Source organism: Ammospiza caudacuta, chromosome 15, assembly GCF_027887145.1.
Source record: "Ammospiza caudacuta isolate bAmmCau1 chromosome 15, bAmmCau1.pri, whole genome shotgun sequence".
NCBI lineage: Eukaryota > Metazoa > Chordata > Aves > Passeriformes > Passerellidae > Ammospiza > Ammospiza caudacuta.
In genome coordinates this window covers 7,533,719-7,557,239 of record NC_080607.1, presented here as the reverse complement: position 1 = coordinate 7,557,239, position 23,521 = coordinate 7,533,719, and the positions used below count along the sequence as shown (strand labels likewise).

At 47.6% G+C, this 23,521-nt stretch overlaps 1 protein-coding gene across 1 annotated transcript in view; it reads left to right on the top strand.

Annotated features, from left to right (window-relative positions):
* Positions 1-16,484: 16,484 nt before the first annotated feature.
* Positions 16,485-23,521, top strand: part of TOX2 (TOX high mobility group box family member 2) — a 171,877-nt gene continuing 164,840 nt past the window's right edge. Inside the window, exon 1 of the mRNA XM_058814981.1 lies at positions 16,485-16,621. Within this exon, the coding sequence (XP_058670964.1) occupies positions 16,520-16,621 (102 nt within the window). The 5' untranslated portion in view covers positions 16,485-16,519. The remainder of the gene's footprint in view (positions 16,622-23,521) is intronic.

The following is a 23,521-nucleotide window of genomic DNA, read 5'->3' as shown; positions in this document are numbered from 1 at the left end:
CCACCTGATGCCAGGAAGGTTTGAAGCTTTGCTCAGTGGTAGAAAATTCCTCCTGTGGCCTGACTTGGGTTGGTACTTGGGGCGTGCTGTGGCAGTTGGGCTAAAATTGAGTTTTCCCATAATAATCTATTTGAAAAAGATGCTCAGGAGGAGATGCCAGTGGCTGTTGGAGATGAACAGGAATGGGCTAGGACAGGAGACAATTTGGTGCCCAGCTTTGCTCAGGAATCAACCCCACTTTGTCTCCATTAGCTTTGGGATGCAAATGAACAAAACTGAAGGCAGCTTTCAGGTTCCTGGGGATGGATGTCATTCATTCACTCTGGCATTCAGCTATTTCTGTTGTTTACATTTGATGCCTCTCATAAATACACTGTTTCTGATTAAGGAGAAATATTTTTCTAAAGGTCTGCTTAATTTTTCACTTCAAAGTCAATCTTTAAAAACCTCTCTGCCATTATCAAGCCTGCAATGGTTTCATCCTAATCCCTCTTACTCTCTCCATTCTTATCCTTTGCTGAAGGGAAATGATAAAAATTTTTCTGACACGGAACTCGGATCCAGTGCTGAGAGATAAGCTGTTTCAAAATAAAATCATGGATTTCAAGCATTGGTTAATATTGCCATTTTTATAGATCCTTTCCTACTGCAGATTGAACAAAGCATATTAGCTAAAAGGCCTTCTCCTGAAATAAGAGCTCATACTTTTCTAACCCTCCTTTTTCATTCTAAGTTTCCACTTCTAAGCATTGTCTTTCTATAGTAATGAACATCTAGACATCAAACTCAGCTTAATAATTATAAATTCAATCAAAAGTAGGGAAACTGGGAAGCTTCCAGTGGGTGAGAAAGCTTTAGGTGAACTTAGGTTTAATTGGTAGCTGGGTTTGTTCTAAGACTATTTTTAAGGTACTTAAAGCCTCCTTGTCTTAAAAACTGGCACTTAGATTTTGTCAGACACACTGACAAAAAGAGATTTAAAAAGGATGCACAAGTGGCCTTGAGCACTTTTCTTTGCAAATTTCACTGTCTTTCAGTATAGTTTGTATTGGAGTAAAGGCTGGGAGTGCTTCCAGGTAACCTCCAAAAAGCTCTGCCCAAGAGTTCAAAAGAAATTGTCTTGTGTATATTGGAGTGAACGGGCCCAGTGTAGTTTTTTTGGGGTTTTTTATGGGTATGACATGGAATATTTTCACAAGAGTCAATAGCATCACCAGCTGGGAGTGCTGAAGCAAAAATCATATGAAAATATGGGTTATAACACAGATTTAGTTAAATGTGCATGTTCTGATAGAACCAGAGGGTGGGAAGGTCTGCTCTGGCGTACACACACCAGCCATGAGCTGGCCTACAGGGTAGCATACATGGATTAATATAAAATACTAAGTTTTCTGCATCATTAATAACATCAGGGAAGTGTTAACCCAAGGAGGCAAAGGTAGTTCTTGGGGTTCCACTTTCCCTCACCTATCACAGACATGTTTTCTGAAAAATCCTTTTGCTAGGATTTTTCTCCTGAGAAGCTGAGAGGCCTCAGAAATGAAATGTAAACAATGATTATCTGCTGCTGTGGAATGCAACAGGTGCATCTGTGATTGGTCTCATGTGGATTGTTTCTACTTGATGACCAATCACAGTCCAGCTGTGTTGGGACTCTGGTCAGTCACAAGATTTTATCATTTCATTCCTTTCTTTTGCTAGCCTTCTGATGAAATCCTTTCTTCTTTTCTTTAATATAGATTAATATATCATTTTCTTTTAATATAATATATATCATAAAATAATAAATCAGCCTTCTGAAACATGGAGTCAGATTCTCATCTCTTCCCTTGTCCTGACATCTCCACACTATCTCTCCATTCCCTAATGGACACTAAGATGGAATTAGAGCCTGCAAAGAGCCAGAGACAAACCCACTGCCTCTGGGCTGCTGGTACCTTGTTCAACAGGCAAAAAACCTCAGCAGAGGTTTCCCTGAAGTTCTCGTGGCCCTGTTTGGATGGCAGCAGGGCCATGCCAAACCATAGACTGCCATGAACAGCCCCACAGTCACTGCCATGGCATCCTGCCCACCTAGAGCCATGGGACATCCTGAGCTGGGAGTGTGTCTTGGTTTGGAAAGCCAGGCGTCTGCTAAGGAAGGCAGGAGCCTCCCTGAAATGGAGAATGTAAACCCTCCCCACCCCTCCGAATTGCTATAAATTTTAAATTAAGGGGCTCTCAGGCAACAAAAAATATGGGATCGGGAAATAACAGTTCTTTATTAGGGAAGAAAATAAAAGGATAAAATAAACAATGCAGTAAACTAAACCAACACTGACTGTGACAGAACCCAACCTGACACCCTGTGGGTCAGGGCGTTGGCAGCAGTGCCATTGGAATTGTGGCTCAGCCCTCCTGCAGTGTCAGGGTTGGTTCTGCTGCAGCAGGGATCCTGCAGAAAGGTGCAGTCTCTTCCTCTGAAGACACCTTTGGGCCAGGGCTTGCAGGAGTGATTTGTGTAGGACAACCCTGTTCTGGGGGCTTGGCCTGACCCATGTGCCTGCAATGCTGCTCCATGATCTTACTTAGTGAACCGACCACAGCATAAGTATCTTTATATGGTTTTGGATGAGCTCTGGTGCAAACATTTCTCAGTTATTAATGAACAACCACAGCACTCACTGATAACTATGAAATTTGTAGTTTTTATAGCACTTTCCCCCATTCCTCACTCAGCACCTGTTTTCTTGTCATATTGAAGCCAGAGCTTGCTGAAGTTGATCACCTTGCAATCTGGAGACACCACCACCACCATGGATGGATCCAGAGGAGGAGCAGAACTTTCACAGGATCACTCCTTTCAACAGGACTGCAATCACCACTTGATAGGGCTGTGACCAGCCCCTAACCAACAGGGCTGTACTCTGAATTTTTGAGCTCAAGCCAGTTTCTTGTATCACTGTATTTATTGTAATCTTTCTATTAAATTGTAACTCTGACCTGAAATCTCTCTCAAGGTGTTTGTGTGGGTACATTTCTCCCCCCCAGTTTATTTTCAAAGCAGCACAAACATCTTTACCGGCATTTTCAGGTTTAGCAATGCTGAGGTAGGCAAAGACTAACCCTCAGACCCCAGAAAAATCCTATATTCAGGTGCCTGACCAGGAACTTGGACCCATGTGATGGACAGAGCAGATGCATGAAGGACTGTGGCGTTGCTGGGTGCAGCTTTTCCTATGGAACTTTATTTTCAGCAGAGGTAAATCCTGGTGGAATGTCAGGACTTTCAGCAGCTGGTGTGGAAAATAAAATGTTAAGACACAGAGACATTGAAGGGCTTATTTATTAAGTGGGGGTGCTTGTACAAGAGATAGGGGTGGAACATGAAGAGCCCCCTTGTCCCATATTCCAGTGTCTGTCGTCACCCAACATCATTCATGCTGTGTGTTCCTGTCTTTGATCCAAATTTTCACTGCTGATCAGATAAACCTTTTCCCAAGCAAATTTTTGCCAGAATCAATACATTCCTAGCATTTAGATGAATCCTAAATGTTTGATTTTTAAGAAGTGCCATCCAGAACCCCAGACCCAGGCCCAGCCTGATGTTAATGAGACCTGAATTGTTGCTTTCAAGGCGTGAAATTGGTGCTGATATCTCCAGACTGAAAATGATACACAGGCATCAACCCTGTTTAGTTTGAGAGGGGGGTTATGTTTCACAGCATTGAGGGGTCTTATTTGCTGTGTTTTGTACATAAAACCTCTTTACCCTTTAATGACACCAGGAGGGGTTTGTCCTCTTGGGTGACTTTTGGGTTTAGGGTTTGTAACCATCAGTTCCCGCCACGCTCCATGTTTTCTAGTAACCTTTGGAAATTGTTCACTTCAATTTTATTCAGCAGAGACAAAAATGCTAATCTGCTGGCACTTCACATGGTGAGGGAGAGAAGGAGGGGAAGAAAGGAAGACCTGTGTGATCTATTCATTCATTATTCCACGGTGCATGGGAAGTCATCTCTTTACATGATTGACCTGCCTGGGTTTGATTACAACACACAGCTAACCTTTTCCAAATCTGCTTGTGTCATACAAGAGAAGGGTTGAAGGCTGTTGCCATGGCATTGAGGTATCTCTTGAGAAAGAGGAAGGGGGGAAAAAAGAGAGAGAGGAAATGATGCTTCTTTACTTCCTAGCCAAGTATAAACAAGAAACACACGCACATGTTTTTGTTTTGAAAGGGCTTTCACCTTCTTATCCAGCCTCATCTCTGTGTTTCCTTGGGAAGGGAAGGAGGAATTGTCTGTTTTGCAGATCAGTGGGAGGGGGGGATGACAATTGGAGGGAGGAAAAAAAAAAGAAGAAATCAGTCTTGCCACCATTCATGATTTATTCATGAGACACGTGAGTTTTGCATTTAAATGTGACATTCTCATGATCTCAATATTGTATATGCAAATCTAAAGATTTCTGCATCTCTCCACATGCCCAGCTTAAGTCTCGCCTCAGATCCACAGCTCTGCAAATGTAAAACCAGAGAGGTTCACGCAGCTTCTGCTTCTCTCCCTGCTTGTTCTGTGCCTCAAAGACTGGGAGCAACACCAAACTGCTCTTAATAGCAGAGCTGTAATTTAGATGTCATTATTTTTTAATTTTTTTTTTTCCTCATAGTGAACGCTCACAGTCAGGAAATTACCTGTAGGCTCATGAATGGTTTAACTTTCTGAGTTGCCTTGCCTGAGCTTTCCCTTTCCTCCTAAGGCAGATCACTTGGGATTAGCACAGAGCAGGGCTGAGCCACCCTGAACAAAGAACTTACACCCTGAGCAGTGCCTGCTTCAGTGCTCCAACAAAAACCTGTCACTTGTCACTCAATAAATAAGGGCAATGACCTTGTCTGTGGGTTTTTAATTAAGATAGAGTGTTTTAATTGATAGAGTAAAACAGAAGTACCAACTCAGGGCCATGTGATGAGGCTTTGAGCACCCTGGTCTAGTGGAAGGTGTCTGTGGCAGGGGGCTGGAATGAGATAAGCTTTGAGATCTCTTCCAAACCAGACCATCCTGTGGCTCTGTGAAATGTGCTGATGTAGAGGGGACAGGCTCAGTTTGGGACAGAACCTGACCCTTGGTGACATCTCTGTCCCCAGCCAAGGCTCTGATCCACACATCAGCAGGAGGGGTGTGAAGGCAGGGCTCTGCAGAGCCACACAAACCCTGCTCCCAGCCAGCCCAGGGTGTCCCAGCCCTGCCCAGGAGAGACCTTTGGGCCAGGGCTTGCAGGAGAGATTTGTGGAGGGACAGCCCTGTTCTGGGGGCTTGGCCTCATCCATGTGCCTGCAACGCTGCTCTGTGATCTTTCTTAGTGAACCAACCACAGCATAAATACCTTTATATGGTTTTGAATGAGCTCTGGTGCAAACATTTCTCAGTTATTAATGAACAACCACGGCACTCACTGATAACAATGAAATTTGTAGTTTTTATAGCACTTTAGCCCATTCCTCGCTCAGCACCTGTTTTCTTGTCATATTGGAGCCAGAACTTGCTGAAGTTGATCACCTTGTGTTCGATTTCTGAGGTCAGGGCCCATATCAGCAAAGTTATTCCTATTGGTTTGATTATTTTAAAGCCATAAATGTTTTCTAGCTATCCATATAGCCTAATATCCCATCTCCAACAATGACTGCTTCAGGAAACTGGAAAGGAGACAGAGCTTGTAATGAATGACATTTCACAAGGGTTTAGGAAAATCTGGATATAGAGACTTCCTGATGTCATGTATTCAGGTTTAATTAATTGCTTTCAAGAGCTTGTCCCTTTCAAACCCAGCTGCATATTTGCTCCCCCAGCATGGCAATGGGTGTCAAAATTTAATTTTCTATGGGGTGGACAACTACTTAACTTTAGTAAATTTAATGCTCTTGATGCCTACTGTTTTATCCACTACAAGAGTTAATAAAATAGTTGTTACTGAGCATCCTTCTCCATGCTGCTCATGATTTTAGGAGCTTGTGTCAGAACTCCCTGCACAGTCTCATCCCCAAGCAAATATTCTTATGTATCTCCCTACCCTATTAGGAGCTGCTCCTATGGAAGCTGCTTACAACTCTGATGCTTTAAACCTGTCTCTATAAATTTTCCAGTTCTCTAACATCCTTTCTGAAAGGGAACATTAGGGCTGCCTGCAATATTTACGAAGATGGTGCAGCAGGAATTTATGCACTGGCAAAATGACTTTTTCTGTTCAGTGTCTCACCCCACAAACTCTGGCATTTGTGTTACATTTCTGACCATCCCTGATTGCTGAGCTGATGAGGGTTTTGGAGAACTGAGATCTTGGTGACACAAACAGCCCCAGCCTGTCTCAGGGCTGGGTTGCTGTGCTCTCATTTGCAGTACATGGAATTTCTTGCCTCTGAATTCCCTCTGCTGCTGCATCTGGCTTGGTCATTCGGGTGTCTGTCTGTCCCACAACATCCCCTCCAGCAGCAAAGCTGCTCTAGGGAAATACCTGGATACTTTGACTTGTGTGCAAACATCTTTGTTGTGTGTAATTGATCTTCTTTTCAAACCACACAGACCCCAGCCCTGTGGGGTTCCACCTCTTGCTCAGGTGAGACCATCCCCTTTTTCCTGTCTTTGTTTCCCATCTCTAAACACATTATTTATCTCCACAAGGCAACCTGCTCCTAGTTCATGACACTGGCTCAGAGCCCACAGTGGGACTGTGTTTTCCTCTCCCAATGATCTCAAACTTGCATTCAGCAGAAAGACAGGGAAAGATTAGCAGGGGAGGAAAAATGTCTGGACTTGAATATTTTTTTAATTTTTTTTTTCCCCCATCATTCTCACATCCTCTTATGCCATGTCTTCAATACTGCTACAAGCACCTGAAATAGCACAATTCATGACTGGCCAGACTGGGAGCAGTTTTAGCAGGCAGGGAAAAGAAACTCCTGCAGGAACTCCATTGTTATTTAAAGATACATTATCAGTTTTAGCTCCTATTTAAAAGCCGAGAGAGAAAAATATTTCTTTGCAAAGAAAAAACCCTAAACATGTGTTATCCTAAATTCAGACTGAGTTTCTTCATTTATTCTTGTTTAGCCTGGATTTAGTGGCTGGGGTCTGCAGCCACGGTCAGTGGGCTGAAACAGAGTGGTTTATTCCTGGAAACGCCCCAGTGATGCATTTTCTCCTGCCCAGGGCTCTCTGCCCTGGGGAATGTGAGAGCCTGTGTGCTGAGGGAACACCTTTGGGCATCATTTGGGGCTGCATTTGTGAAGAATCATGACACCCCAGAATGGTTTGGGTTGGAAGGGCCATTAAAGCCCATCTCATCCAGCCCTCTGCCATGGGCAGGAGCACCTTCCACTCAACCGGTTTGCTCAGAGCAAGGATGGAAGGGCAGGGGGCAAAAGCAGAGCTCACACTGATTTAATCCATGCAGGTGGGATTCACCTTGCTAAAGCCTCCTCATGCCTGCATTCACGTGGAGCAGGGGAGTGTTCTTCCCACACGTGAAGAATGCTCTGCCTTGCAGACCTTGCTTTCTGCAAACGTGGCCCCTGTGAATGTAATCAACGTTGTGCAGAGCTGCTAAAACTGAAAACAAAGCCAGAACGGTCATTGTGCTAAGTTTGGGTTCCTCATTGTTCATTGAATTACATCAGTGTTTTCTTTAGTTGCACAGTCAGCTGGCAGAGGGTTGTTTGAAATCTCGAGGCTCTCCCCTTTCAGGGAAAAACGTGAATTTCCGGAGATGTGGGCTCTGCTCTGCATCACAGCCTGGGGCTGCCCTGGCCCAGGACACAGCCCAGGCACACAGGGGGCTCAGCCAGCCCTCAGCCCTGAAAATGCAGCCACAGGAAAAAGATTTCTACTTCTTTTTCTTTGTATTTAGCTTAATCTAATCTGCTTAAAAAGAAAAAAAAAAAAAGTAGTGAATAAAATTTATTTTGTAGAGGATCCCTCTCCCCAGCGCATGGCCAGTGTTTTGTTTCATTTTGTTAAGGTGATCCCATGGGCTAAAAATCTTGCTTTCTCCAAAATTTTGGAGGCAGAGAGCCAGAAACACGTCCCCCCTGGGGCCATGCCTGGTGAGATGGTGAGTGGCAGTTGTGTCACTGTAATGTGGGAACCCCTGAAATTCCCCCAGGAATATCAGGATGGGAATCAGAGAGTGGTTTGGGTTGAAAGACACACTAAAGATTATTCAGTTTCAGTCCTCTGCCATGGCAGGGACATCTTCCACCATCCCAGGTTGCTCCCAGCCCTGTCCAGCCTGGTCTTGGGCACTGCCAGGGATTGAACAGCCCCAGCTGCTCTGGGCACCCTGTGCCAGGGCCTGCCCACCCTCACAGGGAAGAATTTCTTCCCAAAATCCCATCCAACCCTAAACTCTGTCAGTGGGAAGCCATTCCCTGTGTCCTGTCCCTCCAGGTCCTGGCCAAAGTCCCTCCCAGCTCTCCTGGAGTCCCTTTAGGCACTGAAGGGCTCTGAGGTCTCAGTGGATCCCTCTCTTACCCAGGTGAACACCCCCAGCTCCATTGCTCATTTGCATTTAAATAAATTTCCCTCTAAAATTCTGATTTTCATCACCCACACCCTAACTTCTCCCAGAATCACAGCCCATTCTGTCAGAGCAAACTCTTCTGGAAGGTGAAGTTGCCAGAAGAAGAGCTGCTGAGTGGTGGGGTTTGGCTTTCTGAAAGTTCTATTTTTCTTTGATCCAAAGGAGACCCTGAGGGGCTCAGCCTGCACAGCCCAGCTGATTGGAATCTCTTTGCCTTGCTCAGGGATGGGTTTCTTGCCTTTTTAACCTGTGGAGGAAAATAGTGATAAAAAGGCACAATCTGGGATGAAGTTCATTAAGAATCAAAGCAAAAATCCATCTTGGAGGAAGCTGTACAGCATCAGCGTTGTACAAGTTTCCTAAGAAACATGCAGAATTTATGAAACTCAGAAAGAAACTTTGTCAGGAGTTGTGATGCTGCTTCTGTTTGGGGGGGAGATCTTGTATAAAAACATAGAGAAGCTGGAACTGCAGCTTGGAAGACCAAGGAGAGGAGGCAGGAGTAAAAGGCAGGATGGAGAAGAGGGCAGTAAGGGCAGTGAGTAGGGGAAGAAAACCAGGAGCAGAAACTGAGAGGAGGAGTGTGGGTTGTGTTTCACCAGGGTGCCCAGAGCTGGGGACTGAGGTCTCCTCAGCTGGGCCTGAACAAGACAAAGCTCATCCTGCACCACTGATGGGAGGAGGCACCTTTGTAGTGAAATCTGAACTTACCAAGGTTAACCAGTTGTAATTTGTATTAATTTTGCAACTTCTTTCTGTAGAGAAAGAGAGGTGCAGCAAACAAATTGAGAATATTCACAATATCTCATTTCACATTTTAAAAATGAACCATTTTCAGTTTCCACTTGGAAAGAAGGCCTCTGTCTCCTCAGCAATGCAATTATTTCATGCCAGAGAGGCAGAAGTAACCTGAAACTGAGCTGCAAGTGCTCTGTCAGACAGGGACATTTTGGGGTTAACCCGTGATAATTCCCCACACCCTCCCTGGCATTGCTGGAGTCTTTAGTTCTGCCATTGAAATGAAAATCCATTATTTGTGCAGCTCAACTAATAACACCAACCAGCATTTCCATGGGCAGCAGAAACCCTGGAGGAAGGCTGCCAAAAGCCCAGAGAGTCGGAGTTCCTTTTCATGTTCAAAGCTTCAGCTCTGAAATGCTTTAGCAATGCCATTACCAATGCCTAATGTCAGACCTGGGCCCAGCCTCTCCTCTCCCTCACTCCATTAGCCCTGCAAGGATGATGACAAACCATCTGAGGAAGCAGGAGTCATCCCAGGTCAGGCTGAAGCACAGAAAAACCTCTGTTAATCTCCAGGTTCATTAACATTTTTGTTTTTAAAAAGGTAACTTTCTGTCACTAGGAATGTATAATAGATATATATAGAGCAAGTGGAAGCTGGGATGTAATTTTAGCCTTGATTCTTGAGGCTGTTGAGCAGGGGTGCAGCCTGTCTTTATGTGTGGGAATACATGCAAAACCATTTTTAAAGTGTACTACACGTGCTGTACTTCAGCTCAGAGGTTACCCTGGGAAATTCCCACCCTGCCCCAAAATGCCCAGTGATGATTTGTTGGGTGAAAGCAAAAGCAGAGACTTGGAAACACAAGAAAAAACCACAGCGATGAAACGGAGCTAAAATGCATTTTGACATTTAATCCTAGATCAATTGGCAAATCTCACAATAGATTTTTTTTTCTTGTCACCTTGGCAAGGCAGAGCCATAGGCAACTAACTTAAAAAAAATAAAAGAATTAATTTTGAAGATCAGCTGCCAATCTTCTCCCTGGGCTGAGACTGAGCATGGGAACTCTGCTGCACTGTCAAAATATTGAGTGCATTTAGAGAAAACCCAACTATTTCAAGCTCAGGACATCATTTATAAAACAAAAGCCACTCTCTTCTGCATTGAGAGCTGCTCTGAGACAGATTAATTCTCTGGGTAGAGAAGGGGAGCTTGGCTTCACCCCCAGAATGAACCTAGAGGATGATTCAATTGCTTCACTTTCCGAGCGCGAGCCCGAGATGCTCACGCAGAGCGTGGTGATAAGAAATGACTCCTTTACTTCAGGGGGAAGAAACTGAAGAAACTGTTAAACTTGGTCACAGTATGTGACATCCTTGAAATCAAAAGCAATACTTCTTCTCAGCGACTGCACAGTAAAATTAAAGATACGAAGCCAAATTCGTCTCTGGAGTAATTCTCTTGCCAGTGGCTGGGGTGGCACCTGGGATTAATTTCCTCTATTATGCAAGTGGCACAAGACCCTGACAAATTATTTTGGATGTTTTTTGTAGCACTTAGTTAACAGAAACCTTATTCACTATGTGTCCCACGCCTGGGAAATGGAGTGGCTCTGAATTTGCCTGGCTGAGGATGGGATGTGGGGTGGAGTGCAGATCCCACCCCCTTCACGAGGGCAGGAAATGGGAGGCCCATTTGTGAATTTACTGATTTCTCACAAAGTAAAAATGCTCCATGGGGAAACAGGTGATCAAGGAGGGCATGTGTGCCTTGGGGAAGGGACAGTCTTAGGCTGGATTGTTGCTCTTGCCCCAAACTCCTGGGTTGTCCCATGGCACCTTCCCCAAGGGTGACAGAGCTCACTCACCTCTCTATTCCTGCAATCCTTCTGTTTGTCTTTGGGGTAGACCTTGCAAACTCTGTGTGATATGCATTTCTGCTCCTGGACATACATTCCCATTCTCGGCTTACATTTTCTCTGTGAAAAGTTATGTTTTCCTGGAGGAATTCTGAACAGCACCGTGGTGTGCCAGTGCTCAGTGCGCCAAGGTGAGAGCTGGGGCAATGCTCTCCCAAAATTACCCCCAGATGGGTCCAGCCTTCATCTCCAAACAGTCCAGGGTCCTCCCTCCTCCCCAGAATGCAAACTCCTCTCTCCTCTGCAGCCATCCTTAATTTGCTGTCCCAAATTTGGAGGATCATCCCAGGCCAGGTCTGGTTTAAACAAGCACAAACCATTCAGAGTTTTTCCTTGCCATGGAGCAGAACAAGGAAGGAGGGAAGCTGTTACACTCCCCTGGGACATGAGGATCCCAGGCAAATAATGTCCAAAGTCAAATGCAAACTCAGGACACATGTGAGCACAGAGCCCAAGGTCAGGGTTTCAGGGAAGCCACCTGCAGCTGCCTCCCAAGGCTGCTGCTGGCAAGAAAATTCATTTTCAACATGTCTGGGAGGCTTTGAAAATTCAGGAATGGCTCTGGGTATGGGTTTAAGGAGGTGAGGTTAAGGACAAGGTCTCCATTGTCTCATGTGTTGAAACCGTGGGCAGCAGAAGTGAATAATGTGACTTTTGAGAAGATCCTGAAGGTCAGGAGGAAGGTTGCCCAAGGACTTTGTGGTTGCCCCATCCCTGGGAGTGTTCAAGGCCAGGTTGGATGGGGCTTGGAGCAACCTGAGATGGTGGAATGTGTCCCTGCCCATGGCAGGGGGTGAAATAAGATGCTTTTAAAGGTTTTTTCCAACCCAAAGCATTCCATGATTCTATGAAGAATGGTCCCAAGGTTTGATGCATCAAGCCCTTGCATCCTCTTGAACACAAGAAGGAACTTGCTGATATATTTTACAGTATTGGGACCTTGTGTCATTAGCATATTCCTGCTAATGAAGATGTTTTTGGAGGAGGAAATTATTTGCTTATATGCAGAGCCATGTTGGTGTTTGACCAAAGGTGAGATGTTTTCCCTTAGGCAGAAGAAAATTGTCAGTTGATGTTGTGAGTGTCCTTAATACTTCCCTGTCATGTTTGAGCTTGTTTTGTTTTGTTGTATTTGGGTTTCTGGAATGTTTTATCCTATCAATGACATTAATTATGGAGTAATTGCCTTAGTAGCATGTAACAACTCTCTTCCTTTTTTTTTTTCAAAGAGATTTTCACACAATGTGTAAACTTTGCTGTACATGTGCTACGTTTCTTGTGTCATGAAATAACGTGTAGACAAAATAATGTTTTTCCTGTCAGAAATTCAATGGGCATCTAAAGCATAGTGACAGGTGGTTAAATAGCTGCATTTAAAGGATGTCAAGAAGATTTTTTGGACAGGTACCAAAACCCAATGCCAAAAAGAAGGCCTAATACCATCTGTTTTGTTAGCAGAGAGATGCAATTTTACATTAGATTTTAAACGACACGGAATGCCAAATTCATAACCTTGATTTGTGGGTCAGATCTAGCTTATCTAGATTGTGAATGTTTCTATTTACCAGCACAGTTCCTGACCCAGAGCCCACACAGGTAAATGATGATGTTTTCAATCAGCCCCATTTTAAAGTCACAGGAAGCTCTTGAGCTGCATTTAATTTTGTTTTGTATTACATGTAAATCCAGATGCAATGTGGATTTAATTAATCCAATTTCACTGCATTTAAATGTACACATTTGCATTGTGTTTATTGGCAATTGGCTTTATCCATTTGTTCAGCATTTTTTATGACCACTGAAACTATTGAATATTTAGAGATCCCTCTACTTCCAAGTAGGAATGAGGAGTGTATCTCTGAATTAAATAATTCTCAGACATAAACTGGGGATAAGACTAAAATGTCAAAATATAGCTGCATAATACAGTGGGGAAAATGATATCAGTATTTTAAAGTAATAAATTGCACTGTGCTAAATTATTTTAAAAATTGTTCAGCAGGCTTTTTAGATGGTTTGTTGAGAGGAGGAGGACTACTTTGAAACAAATAATGAAACTGATAGATTTGAAGGCTTTTTCCTGCTTCTGAAAGGTGCCTTTGAAATTACGATTGTTCAGGTTTAGCCTAATATTTAGAAATACTTTTCCCTTCTTTGTGAGGAGTCCGTGTGGCTTAAATGGGATTGCTGAGATAATCACACTCTGCTCTTTCTGTTCCAGAGCTAATGTTAGCCATGAAATGTGACTTGTCATGTTGGGAGCTCCTTTTTCAGCTGCCCAGCCAAAGCAACTGCAAACATCCTGGGGTTTTGGGGGTCTCTGGGACAAGGAAGGGAAAGGTCCTGGTGTTTGCAGCCTGTTTGGCTGCTTGGCTCAGCCCTGATGGGGATTCTGCAGCTCCAGTGGTGTTGCTGGCTCCCTTCAGCCATCCCAGAGCACTCCTGTCACCTGTGCACACCCAAAGGCTTGACCTGTTGTGGTATCACAGCAAGCCCTGACAACAATAGACCTGTCCTAATCTTTCTTACAGGGTCCCTTCAGCACTGGAAAGAGCTCTAAATTCTCCCTGGAGCCTTCTCGCCTCCAGCTCTCCCAGCCTGGCTCCAGAACAAATGTCCTCAGCCCTGGGAGCACCTCCATGGTGCACTGTTGATCCTACATGGAGAGGGGCTGGAGGGGAGCAGGAGTCCCTACAAATCTGCATTGCCTAGTGGGAGCAGGAGTTCCCACAAATCTGCATCCCCTGTGAGAGCAGGAGTTCCCACAAATCTGCATCCCCTGGCAGACCCACATCTACACATCTACTCAACGAACAGCAAAGTGCCACCAGGACAGAACACAGGGAAAAACAGGAAAAACCAGGCTGGAGGAGGATTCAGCAGCAGGCACAAGTTGGAGACTTCCTTGGGCAGAGAACCCTGGAGGGAGGCTGGAGGCACCCATGGCTACCCAGGGCTGAGGCTCAGCTCCACTGTGTTGTCTTCTTCTGACAGCCTGGAGACACGAGGCGAGCTGTGAGAACATTGCTCTGATGAGGAGCATTCCCTCTGCCAGCTTCCCTTGGCATATATATGTATATAAATATATATACACAAATATATAAATATATATATATAAAAGCATTCTGGCTATTAATAGAAATAATTCTGTGGCACTGGGTGTCTCAGATCAGTCTCTAACAAAGGCAGATGAATTGGCAAAGATGGACAGGGCTGAGCTGTGTAAATCTGAGAAAATGGGGCTTCATTGGGGAAAAAATGAGCTTTGAGAGGGTCTGAAAGGGAGCAATGGGGTGGGTCAGGCGCTGCAAATAAATTGGATTGTATCAGCCAGGGAGGTGCTGCATGTTTGGTGATGAAATGTGTTCATTTTTGTAGGAAACAACAGAATTAAATCCTGCTTTTAGTGGGAAAGTCAATTCCACCTTAACTGCAAAGCCACTAGCAATGACTCCACAATATAAGAAATATAATTATGATAATTAATAAAGATAATAATACAGTCAAACCTTGCTAATGACTCAGAGGCTGCTTACTAAATACTGACTTTGTGGATAAACAAGCCAGAATAATGCATCATAAAATACACTTTGTTCCATTATTTTGACATCTCTATTATTTTAATTATTTATACTTCGTAATATACCAGTCACTCTACTTGGGAAGGTTTTACAAAAATAATGAAGCTCTAATAATGTGACATGTCAGTTCTGTATTTGCTGAAACAGGGAGACAGGAAAAGCAGTCCTTTCAGGGGGTGTGTAAATCAGGAAGGGCACAGATCAGTGGAGCTCAGATATTCAAAGTTTTAATGCAAAATATTAGACATCTCTATTATGCCTCTGACTGGGAGCCCTTGGAGCAGCTTCCCTGGTGCAGAACTCCTGAAGCCAAACATGCTTCCCTGCTAAATGCAAAAGGATCAATGCTGATTCTCCAGAAAAAAAAAAAAAAAACAGTTTGAAAAATAATAATACATGTGAAGTAGTTTTTGTGCCCAAGTCAATTTTTATCCTTAAATCAATTTTTTCCACCACCACAACAGCTGAAATCTTGTTTTTAATTTAAATGAGATCTGCAATTTTTACATAATCACTTGATTCCTGGAGCTGGCATTCCCTCGAAACCCCAGCCCGCCTCCTGCTCCCTGAATTTGGCAGGAATTGGCCCCACTCTCACAAGGAAAGACACTGGAGGAAGAACTCAGCATTTATTTAGCTCAGCTTTCCAGCTCCAGAGAGTCCTGAAGGGTGCATGTTAGAAATAAGCCTTCAGAGTCAGTCAGAAGGGGTTTTTCTAAGAAAATAAAAAAAAACTAGGCAATTTATCTTGGAGATTTGCCAGCAAACTGACTCCACCACCCTGTCCCAGCTCTTTGCCAGCCTATGGACCGGTTGTTGCAACTTTGAAGCGTTTCCCCCTGCCTGGGGATGGGATAACGTGCTGCAAAACCGCTCTGTACATAACATTCTCTCCACGGGCTGCTTTTCCACAGGGATCTGCTGGAAGGGAGCGGGAGAGAGCGGGAAGGGAGGGAGGGAGAGAGGGGGAGCCCTGCCCGCCCATCCTGCTCACCTCCGAGCATCCTCCCTGCCCTCGGACACCTTTGGGTTTTCCATGCGCTGTGCCCTGAACATCCCGGCCCGTGGGGGCCGCAGGGGTATGGTCATGGATGGAGCTGCCTTCCAGCCGCGGGAATTATAAAAATACATGGATGGGATGTGTGGGGGGACAATGGGGGTGCCCTGGGGAGCAGGAAGGCAATGCCAGGTGCAGGGGTTGAGCCTGGCCGTTCTCTCCAGGCTGGGAGAGAAACAGGGCGCAGTTAGGGCTTCTAAACGGGGCACCGCTTTGGGGTCCCTATGAGGGTGGATCAGCGCGCTGGACAGCATCCTTCACCAGCGGCTGGGCACCAGGAGCGGAGGGAAACGAAGCTGCCGGGCACCGTCCCGTGTCGGGACCGGGCTGTAGGGCACGGCAGTGTCCCCAGCGGGCAGGAGAACCGGCGGGCGGCTGTGTCAGCCTTCCCCTGACCGGGGATGGGGGCTGAGCAGCGCTCGGGGCTCCTCCAGCGGCGCTGCCCGCCGTGCCCGAGCCCCCGGCGCTGGAGGAGCCGCCCGGCCCCGCCGCGAACAATAGCGGCCCCGGCGCGGGGCGGTGCGGAGCGGGGCGGGCCGGGGCCGCCGCCGCCCCCCCGCCCGCCCTCTCCCCGCCCTCTCCCCGCGCCACAGGCACCGCCGCCGCCGCAGCCGGGTCCATGCCCGCTGGAGCCCCCGCCTGCCGCCGCCCGCAGCCCCGGCATGGACGTTCGGTTCTACCCTTCCGCCCCGCCCGCCGTGGGCTCGCTGCCCGGCGCGGACCCCACTTGCCTGGGCCCGCTGGATTATTATCACTGCAACAAGGTACCGCCGGCAAGGGGGGACCCCGGGCTCGGCGAGTCCCGCGCGGCTCCGCGGGGACGGGAACGGGGATGGGGACAGGGACAGGGACAGGGAAGGAAAGTGGCGGCGGCGCCGGTGCTGCGGGAGGGAATTTTGAAAGTGGTCTGGAAGCGGAGCGGGGGGAGCCGTCGGGTGTCCGGGCCGCCCGCAGCGGGCGGGGGGAGCCCGAGCCCGGGCAATACTCGGCGGGGCGGGCCGGCAGCGGAGCGCCGTGTCCGTGTGTCCGTGCGGTGTCCGTGCGGTGTCCGTGCGGGGCTGGTTTAACCTCCTCCGCTCCGGGAGCGGAACGCAGTGTCCGTGTGTCTGTGCGGGGCTGGTTTAACCTCCTCCGCTCCACTCCGGGAGCGCGATGTCCGTGTGTCCGTGCGGTATCCTTGTGTCCGTGCGGTGTCCGTGCGGGGCTGGTTTAACCTCCGCCGCTCCGGGAGCGGAACGCGGTGTCTGTGTGTCCGTGCGGTGTCCGTGTGTCCGTGCGGTGTCCGTGTGTCCGTGCGGGCTTGGTTTAACCTCCTCCGCCCCGCTCCGGGAGCGCTCGGCCCGGAGCGATGTGCGGTGTTGGGGGGGTTGTTGTTGCGGTTGTTGTCGGGTACTTTTTTCCCTGTTGTTCTTGGCCGTGTTGTTGTTTTGTACCTTCTTCACGAGCCGCGGAACCGCCGGGCCGGGTTGCGGCTCCTCCCGAGCGGGGTCCGGCCCCGTCCCGAGCCTCCGAGCCTCACCCGCCGAGGGGACACCCAGCTCCGGGCTGGGGGTGTCCTGTGCCCCCAGATCCCCAGCACGGCGGGGAAACCTCCATCACTGACATTTCCCCCGCTCGCTGCAGCTGCGAGGCGAAGCAGCCTGCACTTGTAACGGGAGCGGGATGCGCAGGGGATATTTGAGAGCGCGGAGGTGCTCTAGGAAATTTCCCTCATCCTGCAGAAAGCCAAACGAAGGGGATAGATGCTACTTCAGGGATAAGGAGTTTTCTGCCTTGCTCGCTGTGGGTAAACAGCGCTGATGTTTCAGCTGCAAAGCCCTGGGATCCAGATCTCTTTGGAGGGAAGGGGATCATCCCAGACGTAATGCTTGCTGCCTTCCGGGCCAAATTCGGGTAATTGCGTCGAAAAAAGTTAATAAAAGGAGAAAATGCTCTCCTGCGTTGGTACAGCAGCTCAGGATGCTCTCGGCTCACCTCACTGTTGTGATACTTTGGGATCAAACTCTTAAAACACAAGCAGAGGGAAATGCGTGCGGCTTCCCAGACGTGGCAAATTAATCTTAATGTATCAAGAGATGCATTTAACTGTTTTTCTGTCAGTGGGTTATTTATCTCTTTTTATTAAGTCGTAGCAAACCGAATAGCTCTCGTTTATTTTGAGATGCCGGATTATACTGAAAGGAAACAACTTTCGTTGTTTTCGCCTCTATCTGCGTACTGCGCCTGTATCTGCTGCCTTCAAAGTGTTTTATTTTCATTGCCGTTGCTCTTAAAACACTAAATAAGCTCTTAAAATACTGACGAGAGCCGGATCACCTGGGAGCAGGACATTTGTCCTGCTGGAACACCCGCCCGTCGTATGCGAGAGCAGAAACCTGGGATCGTGTAAGCCACTGGCAACTGCGGCTGCCCCCAAACCCTTCTGGCTTTCGGAACTCGCTTTTACCCAGAAGTTGTCGGATGCCAACACGATTCACTTTGCCTTGCGGTGTTCTGTGCGGGAGCTGGGGCTGGTGGCCTGCCAGCCTTGGGGCTGCGCGGTGCCCGTGTCCCCCCGAGCCTTGGGGCGCGGGGCCCCTCGTCCTCAGCTCATCCGTGGCCTGAATCCCTGAGATTAGTCCCGGATTAGGCGCTGGCCATTGATCCGCGGCTCCGGGGCTGCGGGAATCGCCTCCTCTGGGGGTGCAGCGAGGCGAGAGGGTGCGATGGGCGCTGCTGCTGCTGCTGGTCCTGCCCTGGGCGGATGGGACAGCGGAGAGGAGCGCCCCAGGTACTGACCACTGCCACCAGATGCTGCTGTTGTCACTGCTAGCGAGCATCTGAAGGCAGCGGCAGAAGAAAGGAAGTGACTTACCCTTTGCTGGGTGCTTTTTCCATCCCCCCCCCCCCCCCCTTTTCTTTTCTGAGTTATCAAATGACATTTTCTTATGCACAGCCGTGCACGTTTGTCTGTGGCATGTGGCTGGGATGAAGGCAGGGATGGAATGGGCTGACTCAGTTTCCCTGGCAGGCTGCAGGTGTAGCAGCTGTAACTTCAGCACCAAACCGTGGCCAGGAGAGGGGCAGGAGGAGCTGGCTCTGCTGCTTTTCCTTCGGAGAACTCCGGGCTGGGATCCGGCCGAGCATCACCAGCAGCGTGCTGTTCTCTCATTCTCATGTTCTCTGCCATGGAGCAAGGGTTCTCCTGCTTCCTGGTGCCACATGGGAGTCTCTGGGAAACTCCAGAGCCTCACACCAATCCCAACCCCGCTGCTCCTGGCCAAATCCCAAACTCATCGCTCCTGGCCAAATCCCAATCCCATCGCTCCTGGCCAAATCCCAATCCCATCACTCCCGGCCAAATCCCAACCCCACTGCTCCTGTCTGGTGCTGGTGGCTCAGCCCAGGGCTGGCTGACACAGTGTCTGCCTCAAAGCATTTCCATTTTAAAAAAGCTTCAGAGGAGGGTAGGGTGGACTGAAAAAATCAGAATTCTCCCACTGTAAAATGGATAAAAAATCCATCTCTGGGAAGGACCTGAGCAAGGAGCACTTACAGGCTCTTTGCTGTCCTCCTGCTTTGCTGAGTTCACGGAGATGCTCTAAAGCCATTTGACTTAAAAGGCTTGTTTTGTTCAGGGTATTTTTGTTTGGTTTGGGGTTTTTTTCTCCCTTTATTTATTTATTTCTTGAGGGGGAGGCAGCAAAGCTGGGCTGTGCAGTGTCACTGTGCATAAATAACTCGCTGGGAGCACGGCAGAGATGCCTTAGCCCAGAGCAGCCTGAAATGTTAATGGAATTGTTTTGTGCACTTACTGGACATGATATTGTTACCAGGAGGTCTCCAATCTCGCCTGCACGCTGCAGTCAGCCACAATTCCTCTCTGCAGCTATGCAGGGGCCTATTGCACATCAGCATTTCCATTTCTGAAAGGACAAGGGATGTTTAGAGGGATAATGAAATGGGAGTTTGTGCTCAGCCCAGGCCTCCCCAGAAAGGGGCAATTTGTACCCTTCCTTTAACTGCTTCCACAGCATCCCTGTTTTCCCTGGAAGGGCTGGCCACTGGCAGGGATGGGGAAGGTGGTGAGGGGCTGGACACCCACAAGTGGATAATGAGAGCCTTCCTGCCCTATCAGGCAGGGTGAGAATGAGTCCTTTTTGCTGCTGACTGTGTTTGGTGAGCCGTTCTAATGGATCAGGAGTACTGGTGGCATCAAAGCTGGGGAAAAGGGCTCCTTGTGTAAACCAGTCCCTGTTACTGGTGATCCTGCATGGAGCAGCCTGCCATGGCAGCTGGGGAGAGGAGCCAGCCCCAAACCCCCTGGTGCCCAGGGAGCTGCTGCTCACAGCCTGATGCTCCTTGGCAGGATTTTTAGGGCTGTAGAGTGCTCAGCCCAAGGTGTTGAGGAGCCACCTGAGAGGACAAGCTGCAACGAGCATTTCCCACTGTGGAGTACAGCCCCCCATCCTGTGGGCTGGATCCAGGACCTGCTCCACCTCTGGGATAGCAGGAACCCCTCTGGTGTCTGCACAGTGTCCACGAGGGACTGGGGAGGTTCAGCTCAAAGTGTGAGGAGCCCTCATCCCAACCTGTGACACCCATCCCTGTCATCGGCCACCTGAGCACTGCTAAAGGAAACACCTCTGGTTTGGATTCCTTGTTTAAACTTAGGTCTAAACCCCTTTTCCTGTCCTCTCTGGCCATTTTCCTGGTTCCTGCTGCATTCCCCTTCCTGCTCACTTGCCAGGAAAGCTTTCACAGGGCTCTGAGCTGCCCGTGTGTGGTGCTGGTGTTTTGGGGAGAGCAGCGTGTTCCTGCGCCACCTAAGGGGGTGTTGGTCCCTCCACCCTCCAATTGCTTTGAGAAAATCTGGGGATTTTTCCCACTTGAGTTCTAGGGAGATTCTTCAGCTCTATTTCACAATAAGTAAACCACAGTACAGTAAAAAAATGTGCATTTTAGTAACAGCAAGGCTTGTTCTGCTCTTAGCAGAGCTTTAGTGACAGGATCTGGTGTGCTGGCTGACACAGCAGCATGGAAGGGTTTTCTTCTAGATCCTCAATTGTGTGTGTGGGTCCACGAAGCTCAGGAGGGAGTTTTTCCTTCTCAGCCCAAGCAAAATTGCCTTGGCAAGGAAACACCTCTGGTTTGGATTTCTTGTTTCAATTTGGGTCTAAACCCCTTTTCCTGTCCCCTCTGGCCATTTTCCTGGTTCCTGCTGCATTCCCTTCCTGCTCACTTGCCAGGAAAGCTTTCACAGGGCTCTGAGCTGCCCGTGTGTGGTGCTGGTGTTTTGGGGAGAGCAGCGTGTTCCTGCGCCACCTAAGGGGGTGTTGGTCCCTCCACCCTCCAATTGCTTTGAGAAAATCTGGGGATTTTTCCCACTTGAGTTCTAGGGAGATTCTTCAGCTCTATTTCACAATAAATAAACCACGGTATGGTAAAAAATGTGCATTTTAGTAAGAGCGAGGCTCGTTCTGCTCTTAGCAGAGCTTTAGTGACAGGATCTGGTGTGCTGGCTGACACAGCAGCATGGAAGGGTTCTTTTCTAGATCCTCAATTGTGTGTGTGGCTCTACGAAGCTCAGGAGGGAGTTTTTCCTGCTCAGCCCAAGCAAAATTGCCTTGGCAAGGGAGGTCTGGGAGAGGAATCCTGCCAGAGCACGATACCCTGAGCTCTTTCATGCAGGGTGTGCAGGGATGCTGGAGGAGTGATCCTGCTCCCCAGGGGCATCTTTGGGGAGTGAATTATCATCTCTATTCTTCCTGCAGAAATAAATTTAAATAGAAATTCTGCCTGCTTGCTTCAGGTGCTACAATGGTCAGACTGGGTTAGCACGATGCCCAATTTGGAGCCAGTGGAATTGATGGGGATTGATGAGGATGATGATGATGATGATGAGGAGAACTCAGCCTGGAAATACCAAATCCACACTGCTGTGAGATTCTGGGAGTGCCTGTGGTCCTCAGGAATCCCCATGCTGGGAGTTCTGTTATTAACCCTGCAGGATTTCTGTAGGATTCGTCAGCACCATCAAACCTTTTCCCGAATTTTCCTTGCAGGATCCTGTGGCTTTGCCTCTCCAAACACAGCCTCTCTCTTGCCTTTTGGGCTGATAAATTGACAAAAGCTATTTTACCAATACACCATTAATATCTGCTAGTTATGTGATGGGTGTTAGTCTGCAACCAATGTTCTCTTCTTTTAAGAACCCTTCAGAAATGGGATCTGAGCTGGTACGAGCCCGAGTCGATGCAGCAAATGCATTTCTGTGAAATGTTCTGTTTTGATTTTTACAATAAATTGTACATTGCAGTGATAAACATGGTCCCTTTTTCCTTGTTCCAGCACTGCTTTGCCATTCTGGAAGATAAAATACATTCTTTCCCTTCCTACTTCCGAAGCCAACTCTGTTTTGAAGTAGCATAAATCTTTCTTTGGAGATGGAGGATTTTGGATGCAGAACAAAGTCCAGCAGATTTTTAATTTGGGGCCCATTTCATTCTCATTTGGCCAGCAGCTCCTGTTGATTTGCAAATGTAGATTTTTAAAATATTTTTTTTCTTTTAGGCCCTGAATATGGGCAAGGGCTTCCTCTGAGAAGTAGTTGAGTTACTCAGTGGGACAACCCTGCCTTCTCCAGAGTGGTCTTTGATGGGTTGCACAGCAGAGAGTGTTTGAAGCTCCTTTTTTTTTTTTTTTTTTTGCCTTGGGCTTTAAGTCAGGGATTGGGAGATAAATAATGAATGTCCATCCATTCATAGAAAATGTTGTTCTCTCTGCATGCACAGAGGGGAGGCTTTAATCTGGTTGTTTTGGGAACAATGGGAGATGTTTGGAAGATCAGTCTGACTTGTGTGTAACAACATGTTTGTTTGGGCTGCTTCTGAATAACCTTGTCAAGGACCTCATCCGTGGAAGTCCTTGTAGCAGAGGAGACATCAAGAAACAAAAAATTCAGGATCAAAACTGTGCAAGTTTCTCTGATTTATTTATGATTCTTCAAATCAATGACTGTCCCCTGAATTGGTGTTCCAGAGGTGTGGGTGTTACACCACCCTAACTGCAGAGGAAATCCCTGCAACAGGGACCAGGATCAGTTTGTGCATCCATAACAGAGAAAACATTCTGTTAATAAACTGTATTTTCTTGTACAAACCAGAGCACTCAATAGTTTGGAGGGTACATGGCTGATCCTGGTGCCAGGGCAGTGGGAGAGCACCTGGAACCCTGCAGAGCTCTTCCAGCTTTTCCTCCTTGTCAGGACAGGCCCTGCCAGCTCCTTTCCTGGGGGTCGTTGCTAACATTGTGATCTTCCTGCAGCATTTGCAGAAAAATCTCTGTTTTCATGCTGCCTTCACTTTGCATCTCCTTCCTGCTGGCTACAAGGAGCAGGAGGTGAGGATGCTCCACCACCACACACTGGCCCCACTGGGAGGGGGGAGCATTTTCCCCTCGAGGTGCAATTTTCCCCTATTACCTTTGTACTCCTCTGTTGTTTTTTTTTACAAAATGAGCTCTAAATGCTTTTACCATAAGTTGGGTTATATCTGGCAGTATAAATGAAGCATATAATTGTGTTTTCCTAACAGCTCCACATTAAAAATAAGTTATTGTGTTGCTAATGTGTTTTTCCTGACAATTTTCCATCCGGTGAGTGCAAGGCTTCTGTCTGAACTGTC